General features: G+C 41.1%; 2 protein-coding genes across 3 annotated transcripts in view; both read right to left on the bottom strand.

The window, feature by feature from the left end:
• The window catches only part of ogal (O-GlcNAcase like), a 6,703-nt gene extending 159 nt beyond the window's left edge, over positions 1-6,544 (bottom strand). The window contains exons 1-17 of the mRNA XM_079264341.1: positions 6,246-6,544; positions 5,981-6,032; positions 5,684-5,781; positions 4,942-5,072; positions 4,382-4,553; positions 4,175-4,273; positions 3,952-4,091; positions 3,732-3,876; positions 2,469-2,567; positions 2,127-2,386; positions 1,880-2,054; positions 1,677-1,762; positions 1,510-1,602; positions 1,340-1,425; positions 1,132-1,252; positions 929-1,058; positions 1-192 (exon numbers count right to left, since the gene is read on the bottom strand). The exon at positions 1-192 is cut by the window's left edge and continues 159 nt beyond it. Coding sequence (XP_079120467.1) covers positions 56-192; positions 929-1,058; positions 1,132-1,252; positions 1,340-1,425; positions 1,510-1,602; positions 1,677-1,762; positions 1,880-2,054; positions 2,127-2,386; positions 2,469-2,567; positions 3,732-3,876; positions 3,952-4,091; positions 4,175-4,273; positions 4,382-4,553; positions 4,942-5,072; positions 5,684-5,781; positions 5,981-6,032; positions 6,246-6,318 — 2,097 coding nt within the window. The 5' untranslated portion in view covers positions 6,319-6,544 and the 3' untranslated portion in view covers positions 1-55. The remainder of the gene's footprint in view (positions 193-928; positions 1,059-1,131; positions 1,253-1,339; positions 1,426-1,509; positions 1,603-1,676; positions 1,763-1,879; positions 2,055-2,126; positions 2,387-2,468; positions 2,568-3,731; positions 3,877-3,951; positions 4,092-4,174; positions 4,274-4,381; positions 4,554-4,941; positions 5,073-5,683; positions 5,782-5,980; positions 6,033-6,245) is intronic.
• Positions 6,545-7,163: 619 nt separating this feature from the next.
• Positions 7,164-18,421, bottom strand: LOC306771887 (uncharacterized protein). Of its 2 annotated transcripts, none has more exons than XM_079261209.1 (11): positions 18,336-18,421; positions 15,986-16,090; positions 15,338-15,493; positions 12,067-13,684; positions 11,033-11,086; positions 9,308-10,106; positions 9,032-9,220; positions 8,868-8,931; positions 8,660-8,781; positions 8,419-8,570; positions 7,164-7,614 (listed from the first exon to the last, which is right to left on the bottom strand). In XM_079261209.1, the coding sequence occupies exons 1-11, from the start codon at positions 18,414-18,416 to the stop codon at positions 7,514-7,516; spliced, it is 3,441 nt and encodes a 1,146-aa protein (XP_079117335.1). In that variant the 5' UTR covers positions 18,417-18,421; the 3' UTR covers positions 7,164-7,513. The 2 variants fall into 2 exon arrangements, with proteins under 2 accessions (XP_079117335.1, XP_079117336.1); XM_079261210.1 differs by having other exon boundaries at positions 8,868-8,928.
• Positions 18,422-20,041: the final 1,620 nt, after the last annotated feature.

Here is a 20,041-nt window from a genome sequence, read left to right as displayed (position 1 = left end):
GCTTCAGATTTATTCACACAAGTTTTTAAACACTTTAAATCTAAGGAAAGCCTGTTTAAAGGCTTGTTGCCATGACGAGGACCCCATCAGGGACACCTTCCACCTGTACAGGTTTGAAGGAGCCCAGTTTAGAGAAGAAGTCCAGCATCCTCCGATCGCTCTGCCTCAACTCACAAAACACTCCTCTGGAGCCTGAAAGAAACCAACACATTTCAGATCCCAAAATGTCTGGGAACTTAAGTAAATTGTTCTCATTTTTACAGAAAAAAAAAAACAGCTTTCAGGGATTTGTTAAAATGAGAGCATCACAATGAGCATCATTAGAATCAACAAAGCCGCTTTACAGCGGACATACTGGCAGGTGTGGAGCTGAACAGCTCTCCCTTGTGGTCACTCCCTTCACTGATCAACTCAAGTTTAGGCGGTTATCAATATGCTGCATCAAGACTTTACAAAGAGCTTATCACATTTGTCTGTCTCCCCATTTCCTGTTTCTCCATCCTCCTCCTTGTGGAGTCAAGAAGGAAGATGATTCATGTCTGAATTCATATTAACTTATGCAGAGAAGAGAGGAGGCTTCCTGGTGTATTCAAGGGTTTGACACTAATATGGTGCTGCAAACTGTATTAAAATGAATACTCTGACTCTCATACAAAGCAGTAGTTTGGTGATGCCGCTATGTTGATCTTCATTTGCATTTAACTATTATTGAACCTGTTAATGTATCCTAATGAAGGAACGACCAGGCTTACAAATTACACCTTTAAAGTGAGGAGGTTTTCTTTTATTAAATAACCGTCACCTTGTCTTCTCTCTCTTTGCACCGCTGCATGGAGGGACTGAGACATGATGAGGGGAGCCGGGAGGAGGAATCAAATGTGTGCAAATCGGGAAATGTTACATGGGATGGTGTGTGACTTCCACTTACCGCTGCTCCTGATGACAGACAACAGCTGAGCAACCATTCGCTTGGCTGGAGATGGATCAGCGACCCGGGGAAGAACTTGCACAATGACCACAGAAGGGAAATCCTCAAACAAAGAGGCACTTATTGCCCTCTAGAAGTAAAATATACCAGTTAGGTCATCATGCTCATTTCTGGAAAACAAATCATATTTTGCATTTGATGACCTGAATCATGGCCGCGGCTGGTTTGCCATCAGTCAGCGCCAGAGCGTAACCACACATCCCAACGTCATCTTCCACCACAAACCCACACTGAGGGGAGGGGGACATTTCGCCTGATGACAATCTGCAACAGGTCCCACAGCAATGCTACGATGACACTGATAACAAAAGCAGGAATTTTCAGGAGGGAAACAAATGGACTCTTTCTTACCCATCAGTGATGAGGGGAGGCTGCATCATCAGAGGGGTCCTGCCATCTCCTCTCTGCATCGCCTCAAAAATCCTCTGCACCTCAGTCTAAGACAGGAAACAACGTCATGCAAGGTGCCTGGTACTTCATGAGTTTAACCACTAAGTGGCACAGCATCCAGGGACCCTCACCTTGTCCTTGCTGCAGTAAGGACGAATGCAGTAAACCGCCGTCATGGGGGGGTGTCTGAACAGGTCCCTGTTTCCATGTCCAGGAAGCATTCTCTGCAAGATTAATCACACATAAATGCTCCAGACAACAATGTAGCCATTTAATATAGCCCATCAGGTTGTGTTACCTGGAACTCTCCAGAGAGACCCCCCCGGAAGCCCCAGGGTTCAGGATCATCATTCATTAACTGAGCAGAGGGTTGACCCTGCCCCCCTGAGGAAACACAAAAAAAACCCAAACATATTTTTTGCACATTATCTGAATCTTTCTGTAGCCCTCCTGTTCAATTCTCTTCCCTGACCGTCATCCAGGTAGGAAAAGATTTCTCACCCAGCGTTTTCACATAAGCTCGTGCAAGACCGACGCCGCTCTTGATGTCGCAGATGTAGTTGTACAAGTCGTACAGGATGTTTCTGTTCGGGGCATTCGACAGGCGGTTGAACATCTGCACCACGGCATCACACATGTTGTCAAACTGCTGCGCTCTGGAGCACCACGCTGCTGTCTAAAAAACACACAGATAAATGAGGTATGCATGTGGAGGTATGATAAAGCAAATGATATGGATGAATATTACCTCATCCATCTCGGAAACAGCAGCGTGGCTGTTGCTTTTGAGCCAGTCCAGCTCCTGTAGCATGGCCTGAGCTGTGCTGCCGTGCTCATACGGCAGGTAGAAAAGGTCTGACAGCAGCTTCAGGTCGTCCAGAGTCAGAGGCTCCGCTGTGTACAACGGGTTCTCCCCAGGACCAGGGACATAAGGGTTATCAGCCATGTCCGTCTGCATGGGCTCCTCATCCGACAACTCTTTCTTGAGACGAGCTGGACAAGAAATGCCTGGAAATAAAAACAGAATGCAGACTTCGCCATCCTGCTTCTGCCTTTCAGAGATCATCCAACAACTTTTGGGGGACTCTACCTCCTGGTTGATCTGTGCTCATGAACTCCTGCAGCCAGTCAGAGAGGGCCAGGGTGAGGGCCTTCTGGGGGCTGTAGCAGGGGTCCTGCTCCTCATCGGCTGGTGTCAGAGACAGTGAGGCAGGGTTGTAACATCACAAATAAATACTATAAGAAACATGTGCAGCACAGACCTGAGCTGCTTTCAAAGATCCACTGTTAAAAAGTTGTGTTTGCTGCAGCTTTATTCCCAGCGTGATGCATGAAACTATCTGGAAGAGCACTGATGTGCACATGCACTGCCCTGCCAATCACATGGCAGCATTTACTCATGCAGACATGGTCAGGACAACTTGCTAAAGTTTAAACTGAGCATCAGAAAGAGGAAGAGTATGTGTGCCAGACAGGCTGGTCGGAGTATTTCAGAACTGCAGAGAAAGACTAAGCTTGACTAAGACCCTTCAAGAGTATTCATAAGCAGATTCATCTAGGAGCTGCAGATGTTTTTACAGTGGCAGATTTCATCTCTTTCTAAAAGGTTTTCCGGTTATTCAGGTTAGTTTAAAATCTTATTAAAAAGGTGCTTCAGGATTTTTCCTGCTTTAAAAACACAAAACCTTAAAGTCAAATATGTTTTTTTTAGCATGTGATAATATATTTAACCCTGAATTGCTTTGATAATCTTCTAAATTCATCATTCTTTTAACTGAAGCTTCGCCTTAAGATCTTCATTTTGTCAACTAAAAAGCAAATTGTTTCTATATTGTGTCAGAGCACCATTTGGTTTTCAGTATCAATGGTTACAGAAAGACATAAAAATGGCAATTTTTGTTTTAATCATCCTCAGTTTTCATTAATACAGCATAAGTAGTTAAGTCATATAAAGCACAAGGTTACTCCAGGTCATCCTAATGCTCCACGTGTGATATTCTTTCCAATCAGCACAGATTACTCTGCAGAGTACACACCTCGGTTTTCTGACGGTGAAGATTCTTCATAAAATCAAAACCTGATAAAATCATATCTTTAAGCTCCTAAGTGAAGTTGCTGTTTTATTGTTTTATTGTTTGCCGTCACAAAAATGAAACGGGCATCAGTCAAACCCATTTTTATGCAATAAAACCATCGGTCATTGTTACTTCAGGTCCCGCATCTAACTTTAGTACTTTAAAAAGTTTTAGGTCCTTGTGGTTCCTGTTTTATATTTTATTTATCAAAACAAAAAGAATATACCGTAGTGTGTTAGTAAATGAGAAAGAGAGAAGAAAATGGAAAACTCACTTACCCATCTCTACATCTCTTGATCCTCCGACGGCGGGTGCTTTACACCACGTTGCCAAAGTGTGGATGGCCACGAAATTTGGGTAAAACTCACAGTTGGGGTTTGTGAGGACTCCTCTCAGTTTGGGAATTAACTCAGTGGGTCGATCCTTTAAAGAAAACATATTTTCATGTCATCATACTGCAGCTTATACAGACTTGTCAAAACACTTTTAAAAAGGCACCTTATAAGGTCCAAGGAAAAGCCTCTGAGGATCGTAGTCGTTGGCGTGAATGTTGTCCCAGATGACCGGGGCCCTCTTCAGGACAGACGACACCTCTTCTATGGATTCAACAGAGATTTTGTGGGACACGACTTTTGGACCTAAATGAAGAGGAAAAGACTGTTAAAATGTATTTATTTCTTGAAAATTTAAGCTAATGGGAACAAACTGAGTGTGATCTCACCAGTCCACAGTATGTCAATGCCCGGCAGGAGCTTCTCTCCCACAGTGTGAAGGTATGAAGATTGTGTGACGTTGGGGGTGCAGAACGCTGCACAGTAATCTGGAGATCCAGAAGAGATCAAAGAAAAATGGAAAATTTCTGGATGACTGTAACTCTGGACGTTACGTCATATTCATGTTCAGTTCGTAGTAAGGTTCACCTCCTGACCTGTTGGACAGAAGAGAAAGGTCTCTGGCTCTTCCAGGTGTTTATACACTTCATTAGTTACAGCCACCTGAGCGTGGGCAAAGGAGCTAAAAGCTTCCTTGTCTGCTGGACACATCTCAGTCTCGATGTCGTCAAAGAGTAACGAGAAGGACCTGCAGCCAAACTCCTTCACCTGAAAAAGAGCAGGTGCATTCATATCCTGAATTTCTTTTTATGTAATAATAAAGTTGCAGAGTCAGCTAACCCAAGAGCTGGACAGTAAGAATATATAAAACATTTAAAATACATTTAAAAACATAATAAACAGTGTAAAGTAAGTTGAACTTAGATTTGTGTCATGGGGATATGTACTTTACGAAGAAGGACAATTTCACTAAGAATAAAACAAGCTAAGTCCCAACTTATCTGTAGTGAATGACAAGTTTACTTTTTACTGGTTCAAGTTTCTTATTTGGTAATAAGATGATCCAAACAAATCCTGAGAGCCATAAAGCTAAATAAAACCTGAGATACTATCATCCTCTGCGCTCCACCCTGCACTTCGCCTTACAGAGTCCTACCTGATCTAGCTTCCTCTTCAGGGCAGCAACTTCTTTTGGGTTGGAAAAAGTAATGTCCAGACCGGGAGATATTGCATAGATTAACTCAACGTTGTGCTGCTTAGCAGCTGAAATCAGGGCTATCAGTTGTTCTAGAAAGGAAAAAAAAGAAAAAGAAAGGCTGATCCATATACAGGCAAATCTTAGCGTTTAATGAGCAGCTTCTAACTATTCTATGCAGAATATGCAATCACATTTGATGGTCAGAAAATATGTTGGTGGTGTCTAATTTTACAGAAGTTAGACTGTCATCACTGCCCTTTACTCTGTATCATTACTGATAACATCTAGAGATGCACCAAAGTGAGCAATTAAACTATTTCAAGGGAGATAATGATGCCTCAGAGTGGGACTGTGATGTGACACTGATAGGGAACAATAAAAAAAAAGTTGACAACCACTAAAAGTCTCACAATCAGGAAATCTTAAGTAATAAGTAACTTTAAACCAGAATTAGTTTTTAAATTTGGTATCATTTTATCCTGCCCCCCCTCATAAAGCCACGAATGAGCCAAGCATCACAGCATTGTGATGTTAAGTTGAACCCACTATAACCAACAGATACTTACTGAAAGGCAGCTAGAAAGGCAGTTCATAGGAATGCAATAAACCAGACATGTGCAAATGCAATTCATTTCTAAAGACAGTCATGCCATCAAGAAATTTGGACAGCTTGGACAACACATTACTGGGAGAGACCCACCTGCCTCCTCAGGAGAGTACAAGTCTCTCCAGTACATCCTGTGTTTGTAGTCATCCTTGGGGGCGTAGAGGTATGTGTTCAAGCCCCACTTCTGCTCCCTGCGAAACCCAAATATTATGGGAAAAGTTAGCCATGTACAAACTCCACATCAACATGAGACACTTGATGCCAACAAATGGAAAAAAAAAAAGTTAATTCTACATTACTGTTCTTTTTAGAAATATGATTAAAAAAACAAAAAACACGTTCTGTATTTTGGTTATTAATCCTGCACTTAGGTACTGTTTTAACACATACCTTTTAAACAGCTCTGTTCTTTGCCCCATAGTCCATGGTCGCCCATAAAATCCTGCGCCAATCAAAGGTCAAGTTATACTCCAATTTAAAAAAAAAAATACCAACACATGAAAAATACATTTGGTGCATTTTAATCCTGGTATCTTAATTTGAAGGATTTTTTTTTTTTTTTTTTTTTCATATTTTAGATGCTGCCCTCCTACAGCAGCAGCCCAGCCTGGACCACCAGGATGGTGGTCTGGGCCTCTGATCCAAGGCTGCTCACCTTCCACCACACCGCTGATGAAGCGCCGGGTCCCACTGCTGGTTTTTCTCTTGGCGCTGCTTGCTGTCGACATGTTTTGAATCAAGTAAAACGTCTTATCTTTCTTTTTGTGGATTCAACAACGCTGAGACAGCAGCTCCAGTTCTGGCATGGCTCTGTGCGCCAGTCTTTAACTGGTTCCCTTTTATTGCACAGTCTTCTCACGCATGCGTAGGTTGTGCAACATCATGCTCTTAAGTCTAAAGCTGTAAACACAGGTCGAACAAGAAGCGCACCTGTTTAGTGATGACTGCAGCTCACCTCTTGTCCACACGCATGTTGACACCGTCTCTTACTACCGGGTTTGCGTCTTAAAGCGACAGTGTCCCTGTAGCTTAAAGGGACAGCTCACCAGAAACTATGGGAAGGGCAAGGTACAGGTTGTCAAGCTTTAAAGAAATGTTCAAAGTTGTATCTTCTAATTAAACCCAGTGGTCGTCTGGGCTGTTTTGATGTTTAATTTTAACTTGTCAAATTTCCTTACAGCAGATGTTATGAAACCATGCTTAAGGTGCAAGACTTAGATTCAGGTGATTGAGAATGTGCCAACAATTCTTTGGTCACATTTTACAAAGAAACTGAAGTAGTCAGGAATATGTAATGCCTGCACCCTGATGCAGCACTCTTTTCTTATTAGCTTACCTTGAATGCAACATAATGCTTTTAAAATAAGTTTAATCTTTGGAAAGCATTCTTTCTTTTGGTACCATAAGCACTTTCAAAATCTAAAAATTTGTAGGGATACTTTTTTCCAACTAAAATAAAAACAATGGCATTAAATATAGCCATTCTTACATTTTAAGAAAGGTAAAATTTCTGCATGAAGAGATCTTTGAACAGAAAGTAAACCACAAACAGTTAGTAATATGCAATCTTTGTTTTAATAAGGAAAGATAGAAAGATGTTTATAATTCTCTGGAATGCAGAAGAAATTTAATTTTTCATTTTCGATATCTTTTCAGCATTAGAGGTAAGTGGCGCAACAGAAATCTTGTTATATTTAATAACGCTACATATTTTACAATTTATAACTCAAACTTCATGCTTACAATAGTGCGAAATCTTTGTTTATATAAAGTGTAAAAATCAATAAACGCATGAATATGCAGTATCTTAAAGCCAACACAAAAAACAAACAGAATTTGCTACATTAGCATGAGCATGATGCTCCGAGGTCAATGGGAGTTGTCATTTGCATGATTTTGTTTCCACCGTTCTGCATGGCCCAGCTACCTCTTCAGTCCTCTCTGGGCCTGTTTCAGCAGCGAATCAAAGTCCAGCTCTCCGAACCTGCTTCCTGAGGGGGACAGGTTTGCGTCTCTGTTTGCATCTGCAGGAGTGAGAACATTTACAAGCTCAATATTGTTTGCAGGAAGCAAATCAAAGCTCCTCTTTAATGTTCCAAAGACTGCATAAGTAATGCCTTTGCAAGACTGCAACTGTTATTTCATAAAATCACATAATTCAATCATGGGAAGTTATTTAAAAGGTATTATGGCCTTGATGTTATGTATTCATGCATAATGCCTACAGAGGAAATGCTCCGTTGTTACAGTTTTCAGTTGCTGTTACTCTTTAAAGAAGTCATACCAGCAGGCGACCACGTGCTTCTTTCAGTTGTATTTTCCAAGTTTTTCCAAGTGCTTTGTCATTTATTTCAGCTGATTAGTCAAGGGGAGAGGGGGTTGATGTCCTCCCTCTAGTCACATGATGACATTAGCTACTAACAAAAGCTTGGTACCAAATATGTGAAACTTATCGGCATCAATAACAAAACAGAATTATGTATCGTTCTGTTCCTCATCACCCGGCAGGACGCTCCAACTTGTGCGAGATGCTGACATTTTCTAGTTTGTAACATTACATGGCTTCCATAGCGGTAATCACATGCTTCAGTCACGAAGCACCAGAGAGCACTAATTGGTTGTTTGCATGCAATTAGCGTAACCTTAGATGGAGTAATTCTCACAAACTGGGGCTTTAAATTATTGAATCTGTTTTTAAATCTAACAGCTTGATCTCAACAAAACAAAAAGTTATTTCTGTCTTTCTAAGGACAAAACTGTGATTTTACAAACAGGAGATCCTTGCAGTCTGAGAGGTTTGCCTTTCAGTGACGTGCTTTTGCTCTCACCTAGATCCGCGTAGTCTGAATTACAGAACTGCCTTCGCCCACCAAAGCAGATGTCAAACGGCAGCTCATCAGACCGCCGAAGCTTGCCGCCATTATCGATGGCTGCAAAAGCATCCTCCATGTTGTAGAACGTGACAAAGCCATAGTGGTCACTGTGAGAAAGAGAAATGGCAGATTTTAAGATTGATGAAGAAATAATTGTTAACTTAAAATAAAAAAGATTGCAACTGGGAAAACTCACCCTTGATCTCTGAAGTGAAGTGACACACACTCCACCTCTCCAAATTGGGAGAATCGTTCTCTCAGCTCATCGTTTGTCATTGTTCTGCGGATGCGACCAACATAGACAACCCTACGCTCATCCTGCATGAAAGGATGGAATATGATTACAAAAGCTTGAGAAGAGAAAACATCTATATTTCAGCTGGAATGCTATAAAGCTTTCTCACTATGGCTTTGAGTTTTTGAATCCTCATCTCGTGCTCCCTCCTGAGCCTTCTGGCCTCCCTGCTGCTGCAGGAGCAACATTGACAAGGCAACAGAAAAACATCACTCTTCAAGAGATGATTCCAATAATATATTATAGTAACATAATCAGGAAAAAAAAACTAACCTGCAAACTTCTCTCCATCGCTGACGGTTTATCTGTGGGGAGGGTGACCGGGATCTGGAGCGGGAACAAGATCGGGACCTGCTGTATCTTGATCTGGAGTAAGAAAGCCTGTAGCGCCGAGGAGGAGAGTGGGAAATGCGAGAAGGAGACGATGAACAGGAACTGCTCTCTGAGCGCCTGCGATGTATTCTGAAAGTCAAAATAAAAAAAGAAAAATCAGATTAAGATTGTGCAGAAAATGGTTAAGACACAAACTGAAGAGAAAGGCGATGATACCTCAGTCTTTTTGGAGACCTAGAGGCAGAACGTGAGGAGGAAGATGAGGAGGAGGAGCGGGAGCTAGAGCTAGAGCTGGAGTCAGGCCGTCGAGATCTTCCAAGTCTCGTCTTGTCCCTCCCTCTAGCAGGAGGGCTGGGTGGAGGTGTAGGAAGACTGCATGGGGCTGCACTGTTCTGGTTTCCCTCAGCAGCAGTCAGCTCTGAAAACTGCAAGGCTTTTTCTGAGGACATGTCTGCTTCTGACTCGATCCTGGATGTTTCTGAGTGATGCTCCAGCACAGACGTTTGTCCATCTGTGGCGTCACTTTGCTCTCCTCCTGCAGAGCTTGACTGCTGAACAGGGAGCTGCAGCTCGGCAGCAGTTTCTCTGAGCAAAGAGGACTTGGTGTTGATCGGCTGAGCAGCGCTTGCAACAGAATGGTCCACTGGCGCACAGTAATCATGATCTGTGGATATATGTGAATAAATATGAGGGGGGACATGAGTAACAGTTGACTCTGATGGGATGATGTGAGTCTTCTTGAATGGTAAGGGTCGAGGGTCAATCAGCTGAATGGCCTTGGATTGAAGCTTTTTTCGTCTTGCAGGCTGAGTGCTCAGGATAATTTCAGTGCAGAGGGGCTCTGGGACGTCCACAGACTCCCACATCAAATGTTCAGGTGGTTCCACAGCAGGTGATGGCAGTGATTCTGGTCCTGCAGGCTCACATCTGTCCAAATGTCCATGTGTTTGAACGCTCGGAGGAGAAGCAGCACAGATGAGTTTGGGTTTGTTCTCATTCACTCCGTCCTCGATGGCTGGATGTTTTAAAAAAAAAAAAAAAAAAAAAAAATTCAATTCAAATTTATTCATATAGCACATTTAAATAACCTCGGCTGGTCAAACAACTGTGTCACAGATAAAATGATAAATGCACGTTAATACGTCACTGATCGATTTGATCCTTTAGTCACTGAACTTTCAGGGTATTTTACATTTACTTCTAAATAAAATCAACATTGAAATACATGACTTTTTAAAATAAAATGTTGACAAATTAAGACAAACAGATGGGTAGTTTACATTTATTCATCAATGCTACACAAGTTCAAAATAACTCAGTTTAATAATACAGTTTGTGCAGCTCAGTTCACTGAGCGACAGACTGCCTGCTGGTTTGTCTGTGAGTAGACCTGATAGATTGCTGCCGTCACGTTGGTGTTTTACAGCCTTAGAAGTTATGATTCGTTTAGGGGACGTTTTAATTCGTTTTCTAGACCCATTCATGCACATTTATGGCCACACAGACCAGTATAATCTACGGTGGTTCCTCTTTTTTAATCTGCCTTTCTGAGACATTATCTTGTTCTACTGCCCCATGTTTACTTTTGCTCGATACTGACGTCAGATCTGCCCTCTGGTGGATGTACTGTAACCACCATGCCATTGTAACATCTACATTGTTGCATACACAGTTTGAATGGAAAAGTGTGTCCAAACTTTTGACTGGTAGGCTGAATAAAGGGAGCATAAATGAGCATAATGCGACAACATAAAGCAGTTACGTGGCTGACCTGAGATTACATTAATGCGTCATGTTGCTAGTTTTATTATACTTTTCTTCCAAAGTAGAAAGTTTAACTATTTTTATTTATGCATCCATTTTTGTCATTAACTGACTTTTCTCTGAATACTTGTCTCTGAAAGAAACTCCTAAGCTCACAGACTCAACTTGTTCACTCACCTTGTGTTTCCTCAAACTGCTCCAGCAAGCTGGTCAGATCGGAGGCTTCAATCCCTGACAGAGAAGGAAAAAAGCAAGTTGGAAATAAATACATTAAATTAAAAAAAATGAGGAATTTTCTGCTGTTTTCGTTGTTCAATTTAACTTATTAACCTTTTTAATATTGAAAATATCTCATTAGCAGATACCCCCAAATCTTCAAGTATCCTTTATCTTATTAAACCAGTGTTACCGGGAAGATGCTTTAAATCAAACAATGGGTTTTACAAGCACGCTCTGTAACCCTTAAAACCACAACACCCTCATTCCTGTTAAACACGTTTAGCAACAAAGAGCTGGATGATGTTTTTTCCTGTTAAACTGAACAAAATGTTTTGTTTCATTTATTTCTGAACCTGCCTAGTCCAAGCTTTTTAAAAATTTGGATTCAGGCTCTCAGCCGATTCAGCCGTGGTGGACTAACACAGCTATATTGTTATCGTCACACCTCAAATGCCAAAATAAAATTTAAAAAAATAAATAAATAAAAAAAACATGGAAAATAGAAATTTCTTTACTTAATCTGCATTACCGCCTTCACACATATTTGCATTAATTGAACATAGCATGCACAGTTTGGCGATGGGGGTGTGGCCTACTTAAATTTTAGTAAAGCCCACAGTTAAGGTAAACTTCCAGCTCATCCAACAAGCTTATTTCATGTGGAATCTAGAGAAGGAAACGGTAGCTACTGATTAGTTGCTTTAGAGTTTACGAGTTGAACGACATGCCAGTAAGGATATAAATTATGAAAGGCAAATGTGATTTATTGGTCTTATTAAATTGACATTTTTAGCTTAAAAACATCATTAGTTGAATTTGTTAATGGCGTGCAACACTTCTCGTATGGGAAACACTGGGCACGGATATTTTTATAATCACTAAACTGTAGCTTGAATGCTCCTACACTGGTACAGAATTTTATGTCAATACATTTTTTCCAAACCATTAAAATGAATTCATATCACATTCAACACTGCGTCTTCACAGTTTACCTGATTTGACGGCTTCACACTCCACTCTAGGGCCGATTTGAGACGTTGCCTCTGATGAACAGGTGGAATCAGGCAACTCTTCTTTCAGTGGCAGGTGAGCATCCGCAGGTGGCAGAGGCTGGCTGAGAGGAGATGGAAAGGAGGGGTCCGGTGACACTAAAGGTCTCCCTGAGTGTGGACTCTGTGACTGAGGAGACTTTGGTCTTCTGGACTCTGAGGCTGATATAGTTTGTGAAGGAGACGGAGAGGAAACATCTGGACTTCCTTCTGTAAACTCTGCATTGTTCTGGTCACAGTCCTTGTTTGGAGACGACACGGGAGCCTTTGATTCTGATGAGAGCGCTTGTTCCAGAGGCGCTGCAGCTGAGGACTCATCTCTGGTTTCTTCAGTTCCAACCGCCTCCACTCCAGACTCTGATGGGAGGTTTGCAGTGGGTGTCTGAGGAACTGGCAGTGGGAGGAGGACAGGATTTGGGGGATCACTACTCAGAAGTTTTGATTTCTTTGTGGGGCTTTTCTTGCTCTTAGACATAACGTCTTTGTTAGCTGTAGAACCCAGCAGTGGAGTGGCAGATGAAACAACTTTGGATTCAGTTTTTGGGCACTTTAATCCACTACGCTGTAGATGAGTGGCTTGTTTGACCTCAGGGAGGTTAGTGGTGTGCAGCAAAGAGGAATGATGGGTCTTGTTATCGGGTTTTTGGAGGGCCGGAAGAAGCTGTGTGGCGTTTAGACTACAGATGTTATTTTTCTGTTCCTGAAAGCAGAGAATGGGGGTCAGCTCTTTGGGGGGCTGAGAAACAGAGGGCCACTTGGTGGTGTAGTTCCCCCGTTTCTCCACCAGGGGTTGTCTCGTCTGTCGAAGTTGCCTGTACTGTTGGAGACTAAGTGATTTGGCCCTTGTCCCACCTTTAACCTTCTCTTGTTGCACCTCAGTCTCATCTCTTTCAGAGGATTGTGTCGGGGGGTCAAGTGCTGAACATGCTGGATTTTCAAGTGTTTCTGTGCTCTTCAGAGGAATCGACTCATTTCCACATATGTGCACCCCAGTAACACAATTTATATTCAATCTTTTTTCCACTGATTCATCAAACAAAGCCACTTGAACTGGACCAAAGCTCACTCTCTTCTTCTCTCTGGGTGGAGCAGCTCTGGATGAGTTTCCATTCAGCAACACGCTTTTCAGGAGTTGGCCATTTTCTCTTTTCCCATCTAAACCATCCACCTGCTTTGTCTCTGTCACAGGGGCCTCGTCATCAGATACAACGTTTACCTCTTCATCGCTCTCCTCATTTGGTTGCTCAAACCGCCACACCTCTTCCTGAGAGAATAAAGAGTGACGTTTCCTTATTTCACCACCATCGTCCATGTGCAGCTTCAGACAGTAGGAGTGCATGAGCTTCACCAGGCTGACGAGAGAGTTTGAAGTGAAAACATCGACTTCAGGCTCTGCTTTCTTAGGTTTTGAGCAAAACACCCGTTTTTGCTTTTTAAACACTGGTGGCGAAACTTTTTTCTCTTCTTTGCGCTCCCAGTCATTTTCCCCATCAGTTCTGGCTTTGAGTGTTACACATGGTGGTTTGGGCCGTGGTCGAAGTCTTGGAGAAGTTGAAAGCTCCTGAAGAGGCAGTAAAATGAAAATATAGTTTCAAATGTTGCTTTCTTCTTTCAAATCCGACTCCTACTGACGATGACATTTTCATCTAACTCCTGATCTGACAAGCCATCAAATGCAGAAAAATAGCCGGGCTTCGAGCTTCTGGAGAAGATCTTAGGTAACAAACATCTAAACTGAGACTTATTGTTCCATTTGCAGATCTGCTTTGGATGCAAAAAATCTGAAAGGCTAAAACAAAAAAAGCTCATATTTTCAACTTTTTAAAATGTAATTTCTTGAATTATTTTCTGCATTAAAAGCAACGTTCTGCATGACTGCAGGGAGTCCAGAGTTGGTTGTAAAGGGCCACTGCCCTGCAGGTTCTGCGCGTCTTTGCTTCAACACACCTGAATTCTATTAGTTTCAACAGCCTATGATATTCTGCACAATGACTCATTTAAGTTAGGTGTGTTGTATCAGGATCACCTGGACGGTCTGTAGAATTGTGGCCATCAAGGACCAGAGCTGGACACCCCTGGTCCAACATATTATCTCTGCATGTTGACAATCAGAATGGGGAAATGTGAAATATGCCTAGGTTGAGGGAGGAGTTGTTTATTTCTTATTATTCACTGTTCTTTTATACTGCTTTACTGTCTGTTTTTCTGTCTGCACTTGTTTAAATATATCTATTTAAGTTTAAATTCTGAGTGAATTTGCACAAAAAATCCTACATACAGAGTACAAACAGCAAACTATTTGAATGCAGCTGAGCTAAACTAAGCTTTAGTAACCTCAGAGTTTTTGACACCTTCTGTCAACGTGCATACAACCACATCCTGCAAAATGTGATTGGTCGTACACAACTAAAACTAAAATAGATGGAGAAACTGGGAAGCTTCTGATACAAAAAAGTGTAATTTGGCTGCAGACATGTGTAGACTGAAGCCTCTCACTGTAAGCCTGAACAAACACGTCTGCCAGAGGCAGAGTTGGAGCATGACTACCTCGTGTCGACCTGGGTTTTTATGGAAGAGAAACGGGTCCGGTTGATGAAAACAGTTACTGGATGCAACTCCAGTTTTTTCAGCACAAGAAAAGCCTGTTTGAGGAGGAAGCTGCGCAAGGAGATTTCACGTTTTCCAGACCCTGATTAGTCATCAGATAAAACGTGACTGACCAGGTTTTCTTCTGTTAAACGTGCCAACTTAGAAAAACCTGAACTGTAGCTGGAATTAATGTCAGCACCAGTCATTCATTTCCACCGCAAAAACCATGACTTGGCCTTACAAACATTTAATATATCTAACTACAAGTTTTGCAACTTTTAGGGAAGAAGAACTGAGTTGTCCTCCAACTTTAAGCAATTCTAACTTTGATTCAAATTTAATCATCTGAAAAAAAAAAGTACTGTCAAGTTTGGGAGACAAAAATATATGTGGAAGGTGGAAGGGAAGGGAGTTTGGTGAGCGAGTTATTTTTTATACAGTAGTTTCCTAAGAAACTTAATCTTCTAAACACTGACGGAGATTTTCCAAGGTGTTTGGGTTTTTTTTATTTTAAATCTGAGTTCATATGAAATGGCTTAAATATGTCGACCAGTCACTTCACTGAAGTAGAGGTAAATAGTGCCACTGAACAGAAAAGGAGTTCTGAGTAATGGTTTCTACCCACCATGGTGCTGTTCCTGTGCTCCGAGTGGCCAAGGAGCTCACAGTCTGGCAAGGTGTCAAAGGGAGAGGAAGCGCCATCATCATCCTCCACGCTGTCCAGCATCTCAGTCAAGGCAGACAACAGATTCTCACTTTCTTCCTCCACAACATTTTTGCTCTAAAATAAGAGAAGTAGAATACAAATGTACCAACTTTCCTATCAAACTGCATCAGAAATGTGTTCATTTAGAGACTCAAAGCTGGGTACACACTAAAGCTGTTTTTGTCCCAATTTTTCCCTTTTCCAACTGAGCAAGGCAAACGCCTGATGTGTTTTCAGGTTGTTGATGTTTCTTCTTCATTTATATTAAATCATGGTTGATCAAGCAAGATTTCTGGTTCAGAGGACTAGATTCTAAATCAAACTGTGTCTTGTCCTGTGCCGAGATTATTGGAACGTGCCACACAGTACCATCAAAACCGTTCAAAGCCTGATTTCCCCCCCCCCATTTTCATGTGTAGGGTCTCTACCATTTCACATGTAGAAAATCCTTGTGTGTGTGGGTCTAGCTTAATCTACAACAAAACCTCTGCTACATTTGAGGGATTTTTTCCCCCAATATGACAAACATTGATTCAACCCTTCATATCAGATTGCTTGCACTCTGACCTTAGATGCAATGGAAGGTTCCTCAAAAATGGCCAAGATGGAGTGATCCACACAAGACTGTGCATCCATGTCCACATCTTCCATTTCACTTCTGCTCAGGACCAGCTGCAGACACAAAAACAAACAAACAAAAAAAAAACTGTCATGCCACGCATCCAGTGTTACATAGATTTTAAATCACACATCGATCAGATCTTTTTCCACCAGAGGCCGAGTCACACAATGAGCTGGAAAGTAGCAAAGCATAAACAGGATGAGCTGCCTCTTCTAAGGATGTCTAAAGCAAACCCAAGTTAACAAAAAGGCCAGCAAAGCAAACTTGAGCTTCACTTCATGGTTCGTAGTGAAAATCAAGTAAACACATTGGAAACACATGGAAATTAGAATCGCATTCAACAAGATGATAAAACATCAAAGTAAAGCTCCTAGAAAGAACAGACCCAACAACTTTTCTTTCATAAACTGACAGAATATTTCCCAAATGACTATGATCTTAGAAAATCTCATTTCTAACAGCTGAACATCAACACTTTGTTTTAAATCAAGATAAAGTTTAATAATTATCTACGTTGTTGCCACTGAACTAAGACCAAGGATGATGCAGAAAACCAATCAATGCTTTTGTTATTTCAAGACTGAACAGCAGGTCCTCATCTATTCCTCATCAGGAATCTAGCTGCAGAGATATTTTTTCAGCTTTTAGCTCTTCTTCATGAGCTCCAAGTTTTATGAGGGACAGACTTAAACTTTCTGCTCCTACATAACGCTCTTCATGACCACTCTCTATTGGCTCTTAAAGATCTCTTAATTCCATATTTTCCTTCACTCTGAGACTTCAGGTTTACTTGTGGTTCCTAGAGTCTCTAAAAAGTAAAATGATCGGCAGAACCTTCAGTCATTATGCACCTTCCTGTGGAACTGGCTCCAAGCTTGGGTTCGGGAAGACAAAACACCCCATCTACCTTTAAGATTAGGCTTCAAACTTTCCCCTTAGATAAAGCTTGTAGTTAGGACTAAGTGACCCTCAGCCGCCCCTTTACTTATGCTGCTGTAGGCTTTGACAGCTGGGGACGTGCCATGATGCTCTGAGCAATTGCTTCCATTTGTCTCTTTACTCTTAACATAAATACACAGACTTGGTCATTTCAGTAACTTGTTGTTCTTTTTTCCCCTCCTTTCTCCACAGTTATCGCTGCCTCATAGTTATGGTGCTTGTTAATGCCCCTGTTCCTGCTCCATCATCCCAACCTGTCCAGTCAAATGCCCGCCCTTCCTTATTCTGCAGCAACTAAAAAAGTTAAGAGATTTGGATAAAAATTTTCACAAAATTAGAAGGGGGAGAAAAAAAAAAAAAAAAAAAGAGTACGGAACAAGTTATTTGATTTCTCTAGATTACAGTGTGGATCCAGGAATTTCTGACCACATTCATTACTACTGAGAGAATTTTGCCTTTAGATCTTATAACTACAAAATAATGAGCACAATCACTCGCACAAAAAAAAAAAAAATCAATTGTTTGAGGGAGTTATGTGCTCTCCAAGTATTTCTAGTTTTTTTTTTTTTTTTTTTTTTTTTTTTTAAGGAATGGCACATGTGGACTCAATTACTTTTAATGAGACTAATGTGGCTCATATTGTGCATTAGATTTAGTTTGATTATAACTTCGCTAAATTTACTGGTATTGAACTGGACAGTTTCCATCAAACTGCTTAGAGATTAATTAATTGTGAACTGGAGCTATACAAATAAAAGATTAATTGACAAGAGAAAATTATAGCTTTAAAAAGTTAATTCAGTCTAAAAATGGATGCATGCCTTGACACTTGTCTAACATCTGCAAAACATTTCTGGGGAAGTGAAAAGCTGAATGCTTCTGGACCTTATGAAATAAAAGTAACCCATATGATGAGAGATGTTCACATTTTTCCCCAACGTGGGACTGGGCCTCAAATATCCGAGGCAGGAGCATTACATGGGAAATCCTGAAGCCAAACAGAGCAAATGGTGCAGTCCCACCGCAAAACGTCGTCCCAGTACAGAAAGTGTACCGGTATCCTGTCAGCTCCAATGTGCGCGTGCACAAATTTAATTACCTCAATCTGATCATATAGTTGCAATTATGACCACGTATTGGCTTAAAGTGTTTTTTCGTTTAGCTGTGGCTTAAGGTCAGCTTAATCGATCAGCTCCGTGGTCACCACCTTAGTAGTACTACGAGTCGGTTTAAGCCACGTGTCGCTGTGCGCGCATGTGGCCTCGCGGGCCAGCGGAACACGCCCTAAACGACACAGAAAAACCTACCTGTATGGTTCATTTGATGTCAAATAGCATAAACTAAGAAAGGCGGTACCTCATTGGGGATGTTGCAGACCATAAATTTGCTGTTGCCGGTATTTAAATGGCCATCTTTCCTTCTCCACCGCGCCGCCATCTTGCTCCTCCACATGGTCCACTAGCAGGCCGGATGGACCACGTGGTCCCCGCGTGGAGAGGACGCCGATCTGAGATCAGATTGGAAACAGCTGTTTCATTACAAACAGCGCAAAGGCGGGTAAAATATCCGATCCCAGGTCAATTACAAAAACATCCCAAGTTCTGCATTGGTTCTGGCTTTCATCCTGACAAACAAGTCAAGAGTTTGATTCTGCCACCAAGACACGACAGCAAAAGTTTATAAAGACTTTTTAAAGTCTAGAAATACTTTTTAAAGTTAATAAAGATTTTCTAAAAATTTATAAAGACTTTTTAAAGTCTATAAATACTTTTTTTTTTAAGTTTATGAAGACTTTTTAAAGTTTATAAAGACTTTTTAAAGTTGATCACAATGCAGGTACAAGTGGAAAGCGACTGAAGCAGTTCATGCCTAGAAAGGAAAGACAACCACATTAGTCTTATTTTACAGGAGCCAGCATCAAATACTTAAACATTTTTTAAAAATATTTTTCATTGCAGATTTGAACTCTTTTAATCATTGTTACTTGTAGCTAAAAGACACCCAGTGTCTTATATAGGCAGTACATTATGCACTTTTTTGGACATGCATTGAATACTTTTTATTTTTGTCAAAGTAGCCTGCTCTATGCATTATTTTTTAGAATATAAAAGCGAATGTAAGGTCAAACATTCATAGTCAGTGGATGGTAATTTAATTACTTAATATGTTTAAATATAGGCCTAAATTTGTAAATATTCATTCATTTTCTGAACCGCTTAATCCAATTCAGGGTCGTGGGGAAGCTGGAGCCTATCCCAACTGGCTTTGGGCGACAGGCAGGGTACACCCTGGACAGCTCACCAGTCCATCGCAGGGCCACACACAGAGACAAACAACCACTCACGCACACACTCACTCTTATGGGCAATTTAGAGTAACCAATTAACCCATGTCTTTGGATGGTGGGAGGAAGCTGGAGTACCCAGAGAGAACCCATGCATACGGCGGAGAACATGCACACTCCTAAATTTGTAAATTATACAATGCTTTAACATAAAACGCAACATGTAAGAAGATGATAGATCAAGGTCAGAGCCTCTTAGATAAAATTCTCCTTGTAACCTAACTACATTTATATTAAGATATAACTTGATTTTTTTTTTTCCCTGTTTGTTCACACGAACAAAAAATATTAAGAATCGGAAGACTTTACAGTGAGAGTTTTAATCATAGACATGATCAGTCCCTAGTGCATCATTTATTAGCCTCTATTATAAGAATTAATGCAGGATATATAATTAATTCCTGTTGTTCACCATGAACAATACTAAACTCATGATGAAGGAAGGTCACTCAAGCCAACAATAACTATAAGATGGAAGGGCTCTCTCTATTTCCCAAACCCAAAGTGAAAGCGGCTTCTATTAAAGAGGAGCCTGATACCTGAAAGGTCTACCCCTACCCACCACTGACTTTTTCTGAGTCAATGTAAGCCTGTTGTCTAAAAGTTAAGATGTTAGATGAGATTTTTAAGGTATGGCGAGTTTGGTTATTAGGGCAATAATATAGGAATTGAAGTATTTTAGATTATTTTTGGGATTTACCAGGGAACCAGTAAAATT

Source organism: Telmatherina bonti (genome assembly GCF_933228915.1).
Source record: "Telmatherina bonti genome assembly, chromosome: 3".
Lineage (NCBI taxonomy): Eukaryota > Metazoa > Chordata > Actinopteri > Atheriniformes > Telmatherinidae > Telmatherina > Telmatherina bonti.
The sequence above is the reverse complement of the archived record's forward strand: the minus strand, read 5'-3'. Positions and strand labels throughout refer to the sequence as shown.